This window comes from Orycteropus afer, unplaced genomic scaffold (assembly GCF_000298275.1).
Source record: "Orycteropus afer afer isolate SDZICR_OR568_19922 unplaced genomic scaffold, OryAfe1.0 scaffold00179, whole genome shotgun sequence".
NCBI classification, from domain to species: domain Eukaryota; kingdom Metazoa; phylum Chordata; class Mammalia; order Tubulidentata; family Orycteropodidae; genus Orycteropus; species Orycteropus afer.
In genome coordinates, this window is record NW_006921766.1 from 4,173,462 (window position 1) to 4,186,932 (window position 13,471).

Genomic DNA, 13,471 nt, shown 5'->3' on the forward strand with positions numbered 1-13,471 from the left:
ATTCAGCAAGCAAGGTCGTGTCATTTGCATATCACAGGTTGTTAATGAGCCTTCTTCCTTATGCTGATGCTGCATTCGTCTTTATATAATCTATCTTCAGGTTATTTTCTCAGCATATAGATTGAATAAGTGTGGTGAAAGGATACAGCCCTGACTCACACCGTTCCTGATTTTAAACCATGCAATATCCCCTTGTTCTGTTCAAATGACTGCCTCTTGGTCTATGTACAGATTCCTCATGAGCACAATTAAGAGTTCTGGAATTCCTGTTCTTTGCAGATTTCTATAACAAAAGAAACCCCCATTGTCACTTTCTGTTCCTTACTCTGCTTTGTTCTTCTTCATCTGCATTTGACATTGTATATTTACTGGTTCATCAGAGTAAACTTGTATCCATTGGTTCACTGCTGCTTTCTCAGAGTTAGTGACATATGCCAGAATGAAACATTGCCCAGACCTGGACCATACTCATGATGGGTTGTAGACTGGACTGTGTAATCCTTTTTTTTTTTCCTTCTTCCTTTAACTTTTTATTGTGATTTGGGTAAAAGTTTACAGAGCAAATTTGTTTTCCATTCAACAGTTCATACACATTTTTTTTGTGTGTGTGGCATTGACTGCAATCCTCACAATGTTACAGCTCACTTCCTACTTCCCTGTGGTTACCTTTTCCTTGTGTCCTTCTTTCTTATGCATTCTTGCCTTCTGAGCTTTCTCTCTGTGCAAATGCTGTCCTGATCTCCCATGGTGCCTGTTCTAAGGTGTGCACTTCCCTTGGTGTAGTTGTTCAGCTTGTAGGCCTGTCTATTTATTGTTTGGCTAAGGGTTAAGCAGCATAAGTGAACCCAACTCCTGGTCCAAAGGGTGACTGGGGAGGCTATAGTCTTAGGGGTTTCACCATTCTTTAGAAGACCTCGTCTTTTGACCCATAAGGTTTTCATTGGCTGACGTTTGGAAGTAGACCACTAGGCCTTCCTTCCTGTCTGTTTTAGTCTGGAAGCTTCACTGAAACTTGTCCAGCATTATAACAACATGCAAGTCTCCACAGACAGATGGTGGTGGCTGTGCATGAAGTCCATTGGCTGAAAATCTAAGTGCATTGGCTAGGAATTGAACCTGAGTCTGCTAGCTGGAAGGTGAGAATTCTACAATACTCCCAGGTACCTGATTTAGAGTTTTTAATTCCTTTACTGCTCAGCAGGAGGCCAGCTCTCTCCTTTGTTAATCACTTTGTCTCTTTCAAAAAAGACAAACACAGGACTCCCAAGAACTCCAGTCAGTGTGCTACAGGTACTTAAAAAACGTCAACTTTCATTAAGCCTCTGGGAAAGACAAACAAAACTACATGGATATTTTCTTGTCAGGCTTATTTTTTTCCAGCCTATAGGCGAGGAAATCAAAGTGACAATGTGGGCAGGGGGGTTGGGCTGGATGGCCTTAGAAACAGGCTATACATTTCCAGATGTCACCACTAGGGGTCAGACTAACCCCAAAAACCCACTGCTGTAGAGTAGGATTGGACTCATAATGACCCCTCCTAGGGTTTCCGAGGTGGTATCACTAGGAGCTCTGGTAGCGTAGTGCCTAAGGCACTTGACTGCTACCCAGAAGGCTGGCGGTTCAAACCCACCAGTCACTCCTCGGAAGGAAGATGGGGCAATCTACTTCCGTAGTGATGCTGCCTCAGAAACCCAAGGAGGGGTCGCTATAAGTCGGATCCGACTCGATGGCACATAACAACAATCACCGTGGAAGTAGATTGCCTAACCTTTCTTCCGAGGAGTGGCTGGTGGATTTGAACCGCCAACCTTCTGGTTAGCAGTCAGACTAGGCTCATTAAAACCAAAAGACAAGCAAGTGAAGAGCATTGTTAGTTGCCTTGAATAGGCTCCAACCCACGGTGAGCTTCTGTGTAACAGAAGGAAACGCTGCCCAGTCCTATGTCATCTTCACTATTGTTGGTAAGTTTCAGCCCATCGTCATGGCTTCTGTGCCAATCCATCTTATTTTCCAGTGATTGGTCTTTCCTGGTGCCCTGTCCAAAGACTTTGACATCTTGATACCATCTTTGCTTCCAAGGAACATTCTGGTAAGAAACTTTAAAAAAAAAGTTTATCAGTTCTAGAGTTGAACACTTACACTAAATAATAATAAACTTCCACTGGGCATCTCCATCTCTTTCAGTCTCCAGCACAGTTCTGTCCCCTAGGCTCAGTCCTTATGATGAATGGCTCATCCTGGAATCTAAGAATGATACAGGTGAAATTTTCTGCCATTGCATTGGAGTGGGGTTCTTGTCAGAACCAGAATTATAGAATATAAAGAAAATGGTGTTCTTGCACACCTGACTTTGAGATCTGAGACTCAAACCCATTCCCTTGTTATCCCTTGCAAAACCCCATCAGTAGCATAACAAGAAATAAGCATTGTTATCTTCCCCTCTTATTACCCAGCAGTGTGAGACCAGGGTAGCTTCATCCTGGAGAAGGGAAATCCAGGGACATTATTCATTTATTTTTGTCTGTTTTTTTTTTTTTTTTTAAATTTTTGTTGTTGTTGTTGTTGTTGAGAATATACACAACAGAACATACACCAATTCAGTAGTTTCTACACATGCAATTCAGTGACATTGATTATGTTCTTGGAGTTGTACAATCACTCCCACCCTCCTTTTCTAGGTTGTTTCTCCCCCATTGACATTAACTCATTTTCCCCTAATCTATAATCCTATCTAATCTTTCTAGCCACTGTTGTTAATTTGATCCCGTTTAGACAGATCTTAAAAGAGTACAATTCTCAAGGCAGTGACCACTATTCAAATTCCAAGGACCTCTGGTGTTAACAGTTAAGAACTTGGCTGATAACCGAAAGGGGTCCCTATGAATTGGAATCTACTCCACGTCACCTAAAAACAGCACTTAAATTTAATGCACTTGAATTGTAAAGTTCTTATTTGTAATTATGATTCATAGGCTCAGCCATATTCTTGGTATCCATGAGAGAACACAGAGGGAACATTTCTGCTCAACAATATTCTTTTTAATTTTTTTTATTTTAACTTTGTATTGTGATTTGGGTGAAATTTTACAGAGCAGATTTGTTTTCCATTCAACCTTCTTGCCTACATATTCCTATTTCTCTGCCATTCTCCTTGTGAAAATGCTGCCCTTCTGATCTCCCATGGTTGATTATTCCAAGGAGTGCATCTCCTTGGTGTAATTGTTCAGCTCCTAGGCCTGTCTATCATTTGCCTGAGAATTAGCCACAGGAGTGAGTTCAATTTCAGACCCAAAGGGTGACTAGGGGCCATAATATTGGGGGTGTCACCAATCTCTATCTGACCAGTAATCCACTTTTTTGTTTTTGTTTTTAATGTTTTTGAGTTTTGTTCTATGTTTTTTTTTTTTTTTTCTCTCACTTCATCCAGGATTTCCAATTTTGATACCTTTGCCAGTGGTTGGCATTGGTAGCTAGGCATCATCTAGTTCTTCTGGTCTCAGGTTCATGTAGGCTGAGGTTCCCATGGTCCATTAGTTCTTTGGACTAATTGTTTCCACGTATCCTTGATTTTCTTCACTCTTCTTTCCTCTGGACAAGGGGACACCAGTAGATGCATCTTAGATGGCCACTTGCAAACTTTTAAGACCCTAGTCACTACTCAACAAAGTAGGAAGTAGAGCAATGTTTTTGTGTACTATGTTGTGCCACTTGAGCTTGATGTTCCCCACCACCATGGTCTTGAGCCCGCAGGCCCAGTGACTTAGTCCCTCAAGGTGCTTGGGTAAGAAGTGGTCAACCATATTCTTGATGAAGAAAAAGAAAAAGTTATCTATGTGCTCAGTGGTAGGACATACTACTCATCATAGAAAGTACTGTCTGCCTACTCCTAGCCCCAATAAATTTATTTGCTTATAGATCAGAGCCCATTGAGCCACATCGAGGATTATTTCCCTAAAGACTTTATTATATAAATAAATAAATTATATTTAGTATATGACCCGATATATGAATAAGCTGATGGGGGGGAGCTATGCTTTTTGTTCTCTGTTGCTATGCCAATTCCAAATTTCTCTGTGTTTGGACATAGAGGAATGATATAGAAAATAAGAACAAACAAATTTATCTTTCTCTCTGGAGATGGTTTAGTAAAAAAGTGGGGAACTTTTCTGTCAGATACCAGCCTCCTTGTGTGCTTTCTGATGGAGTGGGTTGGTTCTCTCTTGAGGCGCTGGGTTTCTCCCAACTTTATTTCCACAAGAGCTCCTTTAGTTTTTGCTCCCAGGCTTTCCTGGGAAATAACAGAAGGCAGCTGAGGGTGAAGAGCTAGAACTTTCTGACCAGCCCTCATATTTGTTCTATAAAAGTCCTGTTACATATTAACGAAATCTCTGTGTGGTACAAATGGTTAACATGCTTGGCTGGTAACCTAAAGGTTGGAGGTATGAGTCCACTAAGTGGGGTCTTGGATGAAAGGCCTTGCCATCAACTTCTAAAATATCAGCCACTGAAAATTCCAGGGAGCACATTTCTGGTCTGACACACATAGTGTCACCACGAGTCAGAATGAACTCAATGGCAACTGGTTAGAGACTGGCCATGGCTGCAAATTATAGGAATGAAATAATATCAGAACCAGAATGGGGGTGGAAAAGAAGCAAGGACCAATCAATTTTCATTGTGTACAGAGGGAGTTGAACCTGCAGATCAAGGCACTGCACGCACTGGCAGTGGAACGGCTATCACAGGATAGGATGGGAAGGTGAAAGGACACTACTGGGGAGACCAGCTTCTTATAAGTCAGTGCTTTCATTTAATTTACACCATCATGAGGCAGAACACTCTGTGCTGGGGGTCCTACTTCTGGATTCTCTTCCCAGTGGCCACTGCACAATTTATCTGCCACCTCCCCCCTCTCCCCACTTGATTGTTGTTGTTGTTGTTGTTATGTGCTGTCAAGTCGGCCCCGACTCATAGCGACCCCTCCTTGGGTTTCCGAGGCAGTATCACTACGGAAGTAGATTGCCCCATCTTCCTTCCGAGGAGTGGCTGGTGGGTTTGAACCGCCAGCCTTCTGGTTAGCAGTCAAGTGCCTTAGCCACTATGCTACCAGAGCTCCCCCCCACTTGATTAGAAGGAAGAAAAGAAGGTCCGACACCAAGGGAAGTCTCAGGTGTCAGGAGTAGGACAGGGGTGTAGTTGACTGACTAATAAAATAAAAGGGAGCTCTGGTGGCATAGTGCCTAAGGCATTTGACTGCTAACCAGAAGGCTGGCATTCAAACCCACCCGCCACTCCTCGGAAGGAAGAATGGGCAATCTACTTCTGTAGAGATACTGCCTCGGAAATCCAAGGAGGGGTCGCTACGAGTTGAATTGATTGACTGGTGAATGGAAGCTGAATATGTTACTTCACATGGCAAAATGGATTTTGCAGAGGTGATTAAGTTAAGGATTGTGAAATGGAAGATTATCCTGGATTATATTGTGGGTCAATGCAATCACAAGTGTCTTTATAAGAAGAAGATAAGAGGGTCAGAAGCAGAAGGCAATATGATGATGGAAGCAGAGGGATAGAGAGAGAAACTGGAAGAGGCTGTGTTGCTCGCATTCAGCTATTGACCAAAAGCTTGGCAGTTGGAACCCACTAGCCACTCCACAGGAGAAAAATGAGGCAGTCTGCTTCTGTAAAAACTTACAGCTTTGGACATTCTGTGGAGCAGTTCTCTACTCTATAGGGCTGCTATATGTCAGAATAGACTCAGTGGCAGTGGGTGTTTATTTATTTATTTATTTATTCTACTAGCTTTGAAGATGGAGGAAGGGGCATGGAGCTAGAAAATGCAGGAAAGTGAATTTTTCTCAGAGCCTCCTGAAGGAATCAGATGTGAACTTCTGACCCCTAGAACTGTAAGAGAATAAATGTGTGTTGTTTGAAGACCAGAAGGTTGTTATTGCAAGAGAACACTCACATGGAAGATGTTGACACCAACCAGCAGGTCCTCAGTTTTAATCTGGTAGATAATTGCCTTGTACCATTTCCCCCCTCCCCAATATTATACCTATTTCATGTTATGTAGACATAGCTAAAGAGTGATAGAAATGGAAAAAGGAAAATCCAGTGGGAACTTTGACTAAAGAAACACATCAAATAAAGTACATGTATCCTTTTTTTTTTGGTGATGGGCCTTTAATTCTTGGAAATTAGAGTCATAGTTCCTCAATCTCACTCCAAACCATAACTCTCACTTTTACACGACTCTGTCTTGTGCCTGGATTAGAAACATGGTGCCAGGACCCAGCAGTCTGCTCTGAGCTCTGCACAGTCATGTTCACGGGCAAATGGACCCTCAGGTTGGCATCACAGAGGTAAAAGCAGATGACAAAAATTCTGGAATGTAAAAGTGCATTCTGTGCTTCTACAACTCACATTATGTGAGACTAAAATACCTTCACAATAAGTCTATTTTACAGCCTCTGTGAAGACTTTTCACTTGTTCATTATTAAGTTATTGGAAACAAATTGTTGGTTCTTAGTTGCCCAGGATCCAGTTTCTCCAGTTAAATGCTGAATTGGACCCATGGGTCAGTGTCTTCACAGGCGGATCCACCAATTCCCATTTTCCTTCCTTTTTATTTTCTTCGCAGAAGCACATACCCAGAGAAGGGATCTAGAACAGAATTTTCAATCCGTTATTGATGTTTTTAATCAATTATTGATATTTAATAATAAGTCAATTAATTTTAGGCTAATCCTAAAGCCAGCTGATAGGTTAACATACCATCAACATCTAAGATAGCAATTCTTTTCAACTGGGGATAACTCTCCATATTTGGCAGTGTCTGGAGACATTTGTGGTTATCACAACTTGGGGTGGGGACTGCTACTGGCGTCTAGGTCAGAGATGCTGCTCAACATCCTATAGTACACAGGACAACCCTACCATAGAGAATGATTCAACCCCAATGGTCAATAGTGCATAGGTTGAGAACTGTGGTCTAACGAAGAGTAGCTATGTTCTTGCATTCAGCATCACAAACAGACACAGTGTAAAGTCATCAAGGTCCCTGGGGTCAGCATCAAAAAAAGGCACAGATATTGAGTTATTAAGGTCATTGGGTGGTGCAAACAGTTTGTTGTCAACTGCTAACCTAAAGGTTGGCAGTTCAAACCCACTTTGTGGAAGAAAGACCTGGGAATCTTCTGTAAAGATTACAGCTGAGAAAACCCTATGGAGCAGTTCCACTTTGTAACACTTGGGGTTGCCGTGAGTCAGAATTGACTTGCCAGCAATGGATTTGGTTTTAGTGTTGAGTTATCAGATTGATCAAACAAAGTATAAAATGAAAGTATAGACCTCAATTCCTTCATTTATAAAATGGATGGTGGATGAGAGCTTTGCTTTTAAAGCTTTTCTTTTTCTTCTCTCTCTCTCTCTCTCTTTCTTTCACTTTGGAGGGGAGAAACTTCTACTCAGTTCCAGAGGAAATTGGAACAAGACAAGAGAAGGATATATAGATGTCTTGTGCATTAGATGCTGTGTTGATAACTAATGGCTTGGAGCACATTTCGTAGGCACAAGCTCTTTGAATCTCACCCACCCTCTGTGGGAGGAGGCATGTTCTATCCTGGCCAGGATGTGAACTCAGAGCACTAAGAGCTTGCCACAGGCACAGGGCTGGTGTTGGCTGGGCTGGGCTTGGGACACTGACTCTTTTCGTTCTCTATCTTCTTATCCAACTGCTAACTCCTTATTGGACCATTTGTTTATTATTAGAAAACCAAACCAAACTCACTGACATTGAATCGATTCTGACTCATAGAGACTATATATTTATTACTGGAGACCTTGAGTGTTACAAATGTTGAATGCACCCAGCTGCTAATTGAAAGTTTGGAGAGTCCACCCAGAGGGACCTTGGAAGAAAGGCCTGGAGATCTGTTTCAAAAAAATTGGCCATTGAAATCTCTGTGGAGCACAGTTAGTTCTATTCTGACACAGGTGAGGTCACTATGAGTTGAAGTCCACTCTAGCAACTGTATTTTTTTTTTAAAAGCAAGGAATAGTAATGTGAGCTGACTTTACAAAAATCCTGTGTCTTTTTCTTTAAGTTATATTAGCAGCAAATGATCAAAATTGCCATAATGGCGATACAGATGACAAACGTTCTTCTTTAGCCTCAGTCCCAGGTGTCCTTTGCCTGACAGCATGTGGGCTGTTCTCAGGGGACAGGCAAATTCCTGTTGCCCTGGGTTACCAGATGTTAGTTTTCCCTGCAAAGGGAGTATGATGACCCTGCATTTTCAGAGAGCTGGACTTTGGGGGCTGTAGAGAAAAGATGGGACATGTACCTTTCTTACTAGCTGGGCAAAGTCCTCCTTCTCACGTGGTGGCAGCCCAAGGAGTGGCCGAGTGCAGGAGTCCAGTGCTGAGCCATGGCTCACAACGAGGATGACGCCCACTGTGGTAAAAGGACCCCTTGAGGTCAAAGCAGGCAGAGTGCTTTTTTTTTTATCAGATCAGGCCTTCCCAAAGTTGTTGGGGTGGAACTGCTTTAGTACCCCAAGGGAGAGGGAGAGAAGGCAGGCAAAGAGGGGAAGTGGGTGTGATTGGTAAGAGGTGCATAATACCCACAACTCCACCTCCCCCTTGCACAGTGGGCCCTCTTGTGCAGGTCTGGGGGGATGGGGCTGAGAAATTAACCAAAAGCTGCCCTCTGGTGACTATCAGTCAGACTCTGTAAACCTTGGGGTGTGGTGGTGGCTGCTGCTAAGGCTGATCTTATTATCAGCTTTAGAATTATCAACCCATTGGTCACCATGAGCCTCCTGGATTCCTACTGATGAATGGCTTGAAGAATACGCCAGTCCAGCTGCTGAATGAGTACCCCCTGGTGACCTGAATTGCACTAAGCCAGTTCTAGGGGAGAGGAGAAGACACACTCAGCACCTGTTCTATCCAGAACAAAGTAAAGCTAGGCAGAGGGAGGAGTCTTGCCTGGTGTATCAGAGAAGGTGGATTGCTGCCAGACTGTTTCCTAGCAGCTGGGCCTATCTCGGGAGCTTCCATCTCTCTCTCTCTCTAATCTATCTGTATACCAGCTGTATCCATATGTATATGTATTCTATACTCATATCCATACCCATGCCCATACTCATTACCAGGTTCAGAAAATAGCCAGTTTCCATCCCAGAAGTAACACCTTGGAGTGGAGCATGGAAACACTTACGGTCTTGTAGGGAGGTGCTGACTATTCGTTCTACACTCACTGAACACCTGTTGACATACTCATCGTAGCTCTCAGCTGGTATCAAAGAAGATAGTGGAAATGCAGGCCTGAAATAAGGAGGGAGGATCAATGCCACATTGCTGTCACACTGGCACAGTTGATATGGATTAGGATTGTGTGGCTGTGGTCAGCTGGGAAAGACTGCACTCTTCCAAGATGGTGGCACTTTAAGGGAGACTCCTGGATGGGCTCTATTTTGTGCTCAGACTCTGGTGAAGGACTGAAGTTTAATCTCAAGCATACATTTTTATTGAACATTAGAAGGATTTGTGATGCTGAAGAGTCAGACATAGAAGAACTACAGAAATTCTGGCAGCAGAGAATTTGTGAATGGCATACCTGTAATTCGTATCAACATTGAAATTAGCCTCTTTCAGCTCTTCCATGGTCATGAGAGGGGGCATGATTTTGCCGACTTCCCACTTTGTCCATTCAAAGATTCCAGGTTCCACTCTTATCTTAATTTTTTTCTCCAGTTTGAGCTCTGGATTCAACAGAATACAAGTGTTTATAATCAGCAATGCCCATTTTGGCTCTAAGTCACTAAGTCTCCTGTTCAACTTCAGAATCTTAAGCAGATGTCTAAATAATACCATTCCAAAAATGTGATTTTTTAAAATGGTAATTAACCACAATCATTATATTTCTGTGGCAAAAACTGCAGATCATTTGGAAGACATCAGAGGAATGGTCAGGTCACCTTTTCTGTCAAGAAGGGACAGGCAGCAGGAGACCTCAATAAATATCAGTAGAAGGGCTTGGTGGATCTTGATAAACCAGAGTCTTCCTGGATCTGGCAAGGAGCCACCACTAGTAGATCCTCCCTGGGTTCTCATCTTGACACCCAATAGAACTCAACTGCTAAAGCCAACACTGTGGAACTCAGGACTAAAACTCTAGTCAAGGACAAAACTAAACCAATAAAGACTTGGTCAATCCAATGGTCACTGGAAAAGTTGTGGCCAAGCTGTAGAGTGCCATTCTGATAAAAACTAGACTGAGCAGGGCAAAGGGTGAATGATGGAAGGAAATCTTCTGGACCATTTCAGCTCCTTGCAACATACCCTCCTAAGTATTTTTATACCAGTTTCCCTTGAGTCAACTCTGACTCATGGTGACCCCATGTGTATCAGAGTAGAAATGTGCTCCATAGGATTTTCAATGTCTGATTTTTTGGAAGTAGATCACCTGATCTTTCTTCCAAGGAATCTTTGAGTGTACTTGAACCTGCAACCTTTTGGTTAGCAGCCAAGCACCTTGACCATTTGCACCACTCAGGGCTATTTTATACCTTGACTAAAAGAAGACCTATAAAGTATGACTATCTCTTTTTTTTTTTTTTTTTTGATTGTCACCAAAAAGATCTTAATGTTTTTACTTGAAATGAAGAAAATGTCATTAAATTCAAATGCTGAAAATAAAAACAGTTCCCAAAATATATTCCATTCTGTTCTGGTTACCTAGTGCCTCTCTGACAGGAATACACCACAAATGGCATGGCCTTAAAAAACAAGAGTTTATTCTTACAATTTGGAGGCTTTAAGTCCACGTTCAAAGTACCAGGCTCTAGGGGCTGGGTGAAAGCCCCTCAACCTTGGGGTCCAGCTTTGCCTCCTGCTCCTGGCCCACTGGAGCTAGAGGCATTTCTTCACTCAGACAGCTGCTGGCTGCTGAGGCTGAGAAATCCCAAGTTTGACAAGTAAAAAGGCACATTCCTGATGTTACCAAACCACACAGTAGGCCATTAACTTAAGTCCATTGGAAGTCCCAAGGTCGGCAGAGCATAGCAGGCTGCTGAGCAATGACACGGCTACATGCAGGGTCCAAGAGTGCCATATGCTAGAGACCGTTCTCAAAGCTTCTCCTTATATACAGGAAGCAGACCACATACCCAAAGGCAGCTACTCAGCTGCTCGCAGTAGATTCCACCATGGAGTTGACTACCAGTCTCATCATGGGGAATACTACATCCAGCTGCCCAGCCACTCAACCAGGCCTAGCCAAGTTGATATGCAAACATAACCATCACACATGTCTTTGGAATGGGTTCCCCTGTCAATCATGTTTAGAAAAGAGAGTAAACTTAGTTAATCAGGTTATTGAGTTTGCCTTTGAGCCTGTGAAGTGTTCCTGTCCATTGTGAATAGACTATAGGCAGAGAGGACATCTTTTTTTTTTCCCCCCTAAATACATGAAATGAAGTCTTCCCATCCTCACTTCTAAGAAACATCCTGGCTATATTTATTTATTTATTTTTAAAATTTTTATTGTGATTTGGGTGAAAGTTTACAGGGAAAATTCCCTTTCCATTCAGCAGCTCACTTACACTTTGTCTCATGACATTGACTGATATTTCCCACAATGCAACAGCTTCCCTCCCGCTTCCTCCCCATAGTTACCTCTTCCCTGTGTCCTCCCCTCCCATGCACTCCTGCTCCCCGAGCTGTCTCCCTGTGCATACACAGCTCTTCTATTCTCCCGTGATGGCTCTCTCCAAGGAGTGTACCTACCTAATGTAAATGTTCACCTCATATGCCTGTCTTTTGTTTGGCTGGAAGCCACAGGTGTGGGTTCAATTCCAGACCTGAAGGGCAGCTAGGGGCCATAGTCTCAGTGGTTCCATTAGGCTCCATCAGACCAGTAAACATAGTCCCTTTTTTTAAAAAATGATTTTGAGTTTTATTCCACATTGTTCTCCCACTCTATCCAGGATCTCCTACATAGAGCCCACTCTGATTGGTTCACAGTGATAGCCAGGCACCATCTAGTTCTTCTGGTCTCATAGTTATATAGGCTGAGGATTGCATGGTATACCAGTCTCTTGGACTAATTGTTTCCATGTATCTTCAGTTTTTTTTTTTTCATTTTTCTTTGCTCTGGATGAGGAGAGACCCATCGTTGCATCTAGATGGCCACTTGTAAGCTTTTAAGATCCCAGTTACTACTTGCCAAAGTAGGATGTGGAACAATGTTTTTGTGTAGTATTTTATGCCAATTGATCTTGATGTCCTCTGTGACTATGGTCCCAAGCCCACAGACTCAACTATTTACTCCCTCTAGGTGGCTAGCAGTGGCCAAGAAGTGACTACAACCTTGTTTTTGAGGACATCTTATAGGCCACCATGGGTCAGACCTTGGGAAATAATCCACATGGACATTCATTGACCTGGTTTCAAATAAAGATTAGCATACTGGCAAATCAGATGCCAGGCTGAAACACCACAAATCGACCATATTTGAGGGATGTCTTAGGCTGAGTTCTCTAGAAAGCAAAGATATATATGTATATATATATACATTTCAAGGAAATGACTCATGCAATTGTGGAGGTTGACTGGTCCCCAATCTGTGGTCAGGCATCAGGCTTCCCCTGAGTCACATGGTTGCAAGGGCTTATGAGCGCAAACTCAGTAGATGAGACAGCAGACTCCTGGCTCATGCAGCTGCAGGAGTTGGCAAATTCTATAATCTTCATATCAGATGTCAGGCTGCTGGCTCACATCTCAGGAACCAGAGGTCAAAGATGATGAGTTGGATGTAGGATCAAGAGAGGGCAAGCTTTTCCAGAACATCCATATATGCAGGCCACCCTCCTAAGAAAACTCTCCTTTCAAATGATTGGCTGCTCACATCAGATCAGAAAATGGGAGATGATTACATATCTGCCAAACCATTGAGAATTATGCCCTAGCCAAGTTGACACATAACCTTTTCTATCACAGTCCAACCCTTGTCAACTTAGCATCTGTATGTTGTTATTCGTTATTTGCAGTCAAGTTGGACCCGACTCATAGCGACCCTTTCTTGGGTTTCTGAGGCAGTATCACTACAAAAGTAGATTGCCCAACCTTCATTCCAAGGAGTGGCTGGTGGGTTTGAACTGCCAACCTTCTGGCTAGCAGTCAAGTGCCTTAGACACTATGCTACCAGAACTCCCAGCACCTGTATAGATCTCTTTAAACTGTACATAATCACTAAATAAAGACAATTATAAAGTCTTACTTGTGCCTAACATGATAACTAACATGCATACAACTTAAAGTGCACTAGTTCCATTTATATCTTAATTGGCCAGGGAAAACCTTATGAATAGCAAAGAAACACTGTTTGGTACATTACCACGCACCTTTAGGAATAGTCCGTTTAGGCTAAAAGCCTCTCAAAATAGGACTGGGAAAGAGCTG

General features: G+C 42.7%; 1 protein-coding gene across 1 annotated transcript in view; it reads right to left on the reverse strand.

The window, feature by feature from the left end:
* Nucleotides 1-6,529: 6,529 nt before the first annotated feature.
* UBASH3A (ubiquitin associated and SH3 domain containing A) overlaps nt 6,530-13,471 on the reverse strand; it is a 70,184-nt gene continuing 63,242 nt past the window's right edge. The window contains exons 11-14 of the mRNA XM_007947274.1: nt 9,627-9,771; nt 9,228-9,334; nt 8,350-8,459; nt 6,530-6,667 (exon numbers count right to left, since the gene is read on the reverse strand). Of these exons, the coding sequence (XP_007945465.1) occupies nt 6,530-6,667; nt 8,350-8,459; nt 9,228-9,334; nt 9,627-9,771 (500 nt within the window). The remainder of the gene's footprint in view (nt 6,668-8,349; nt 8,460-9,227; nt 9,335-9,626; nt 9,772-13,471) is intronic.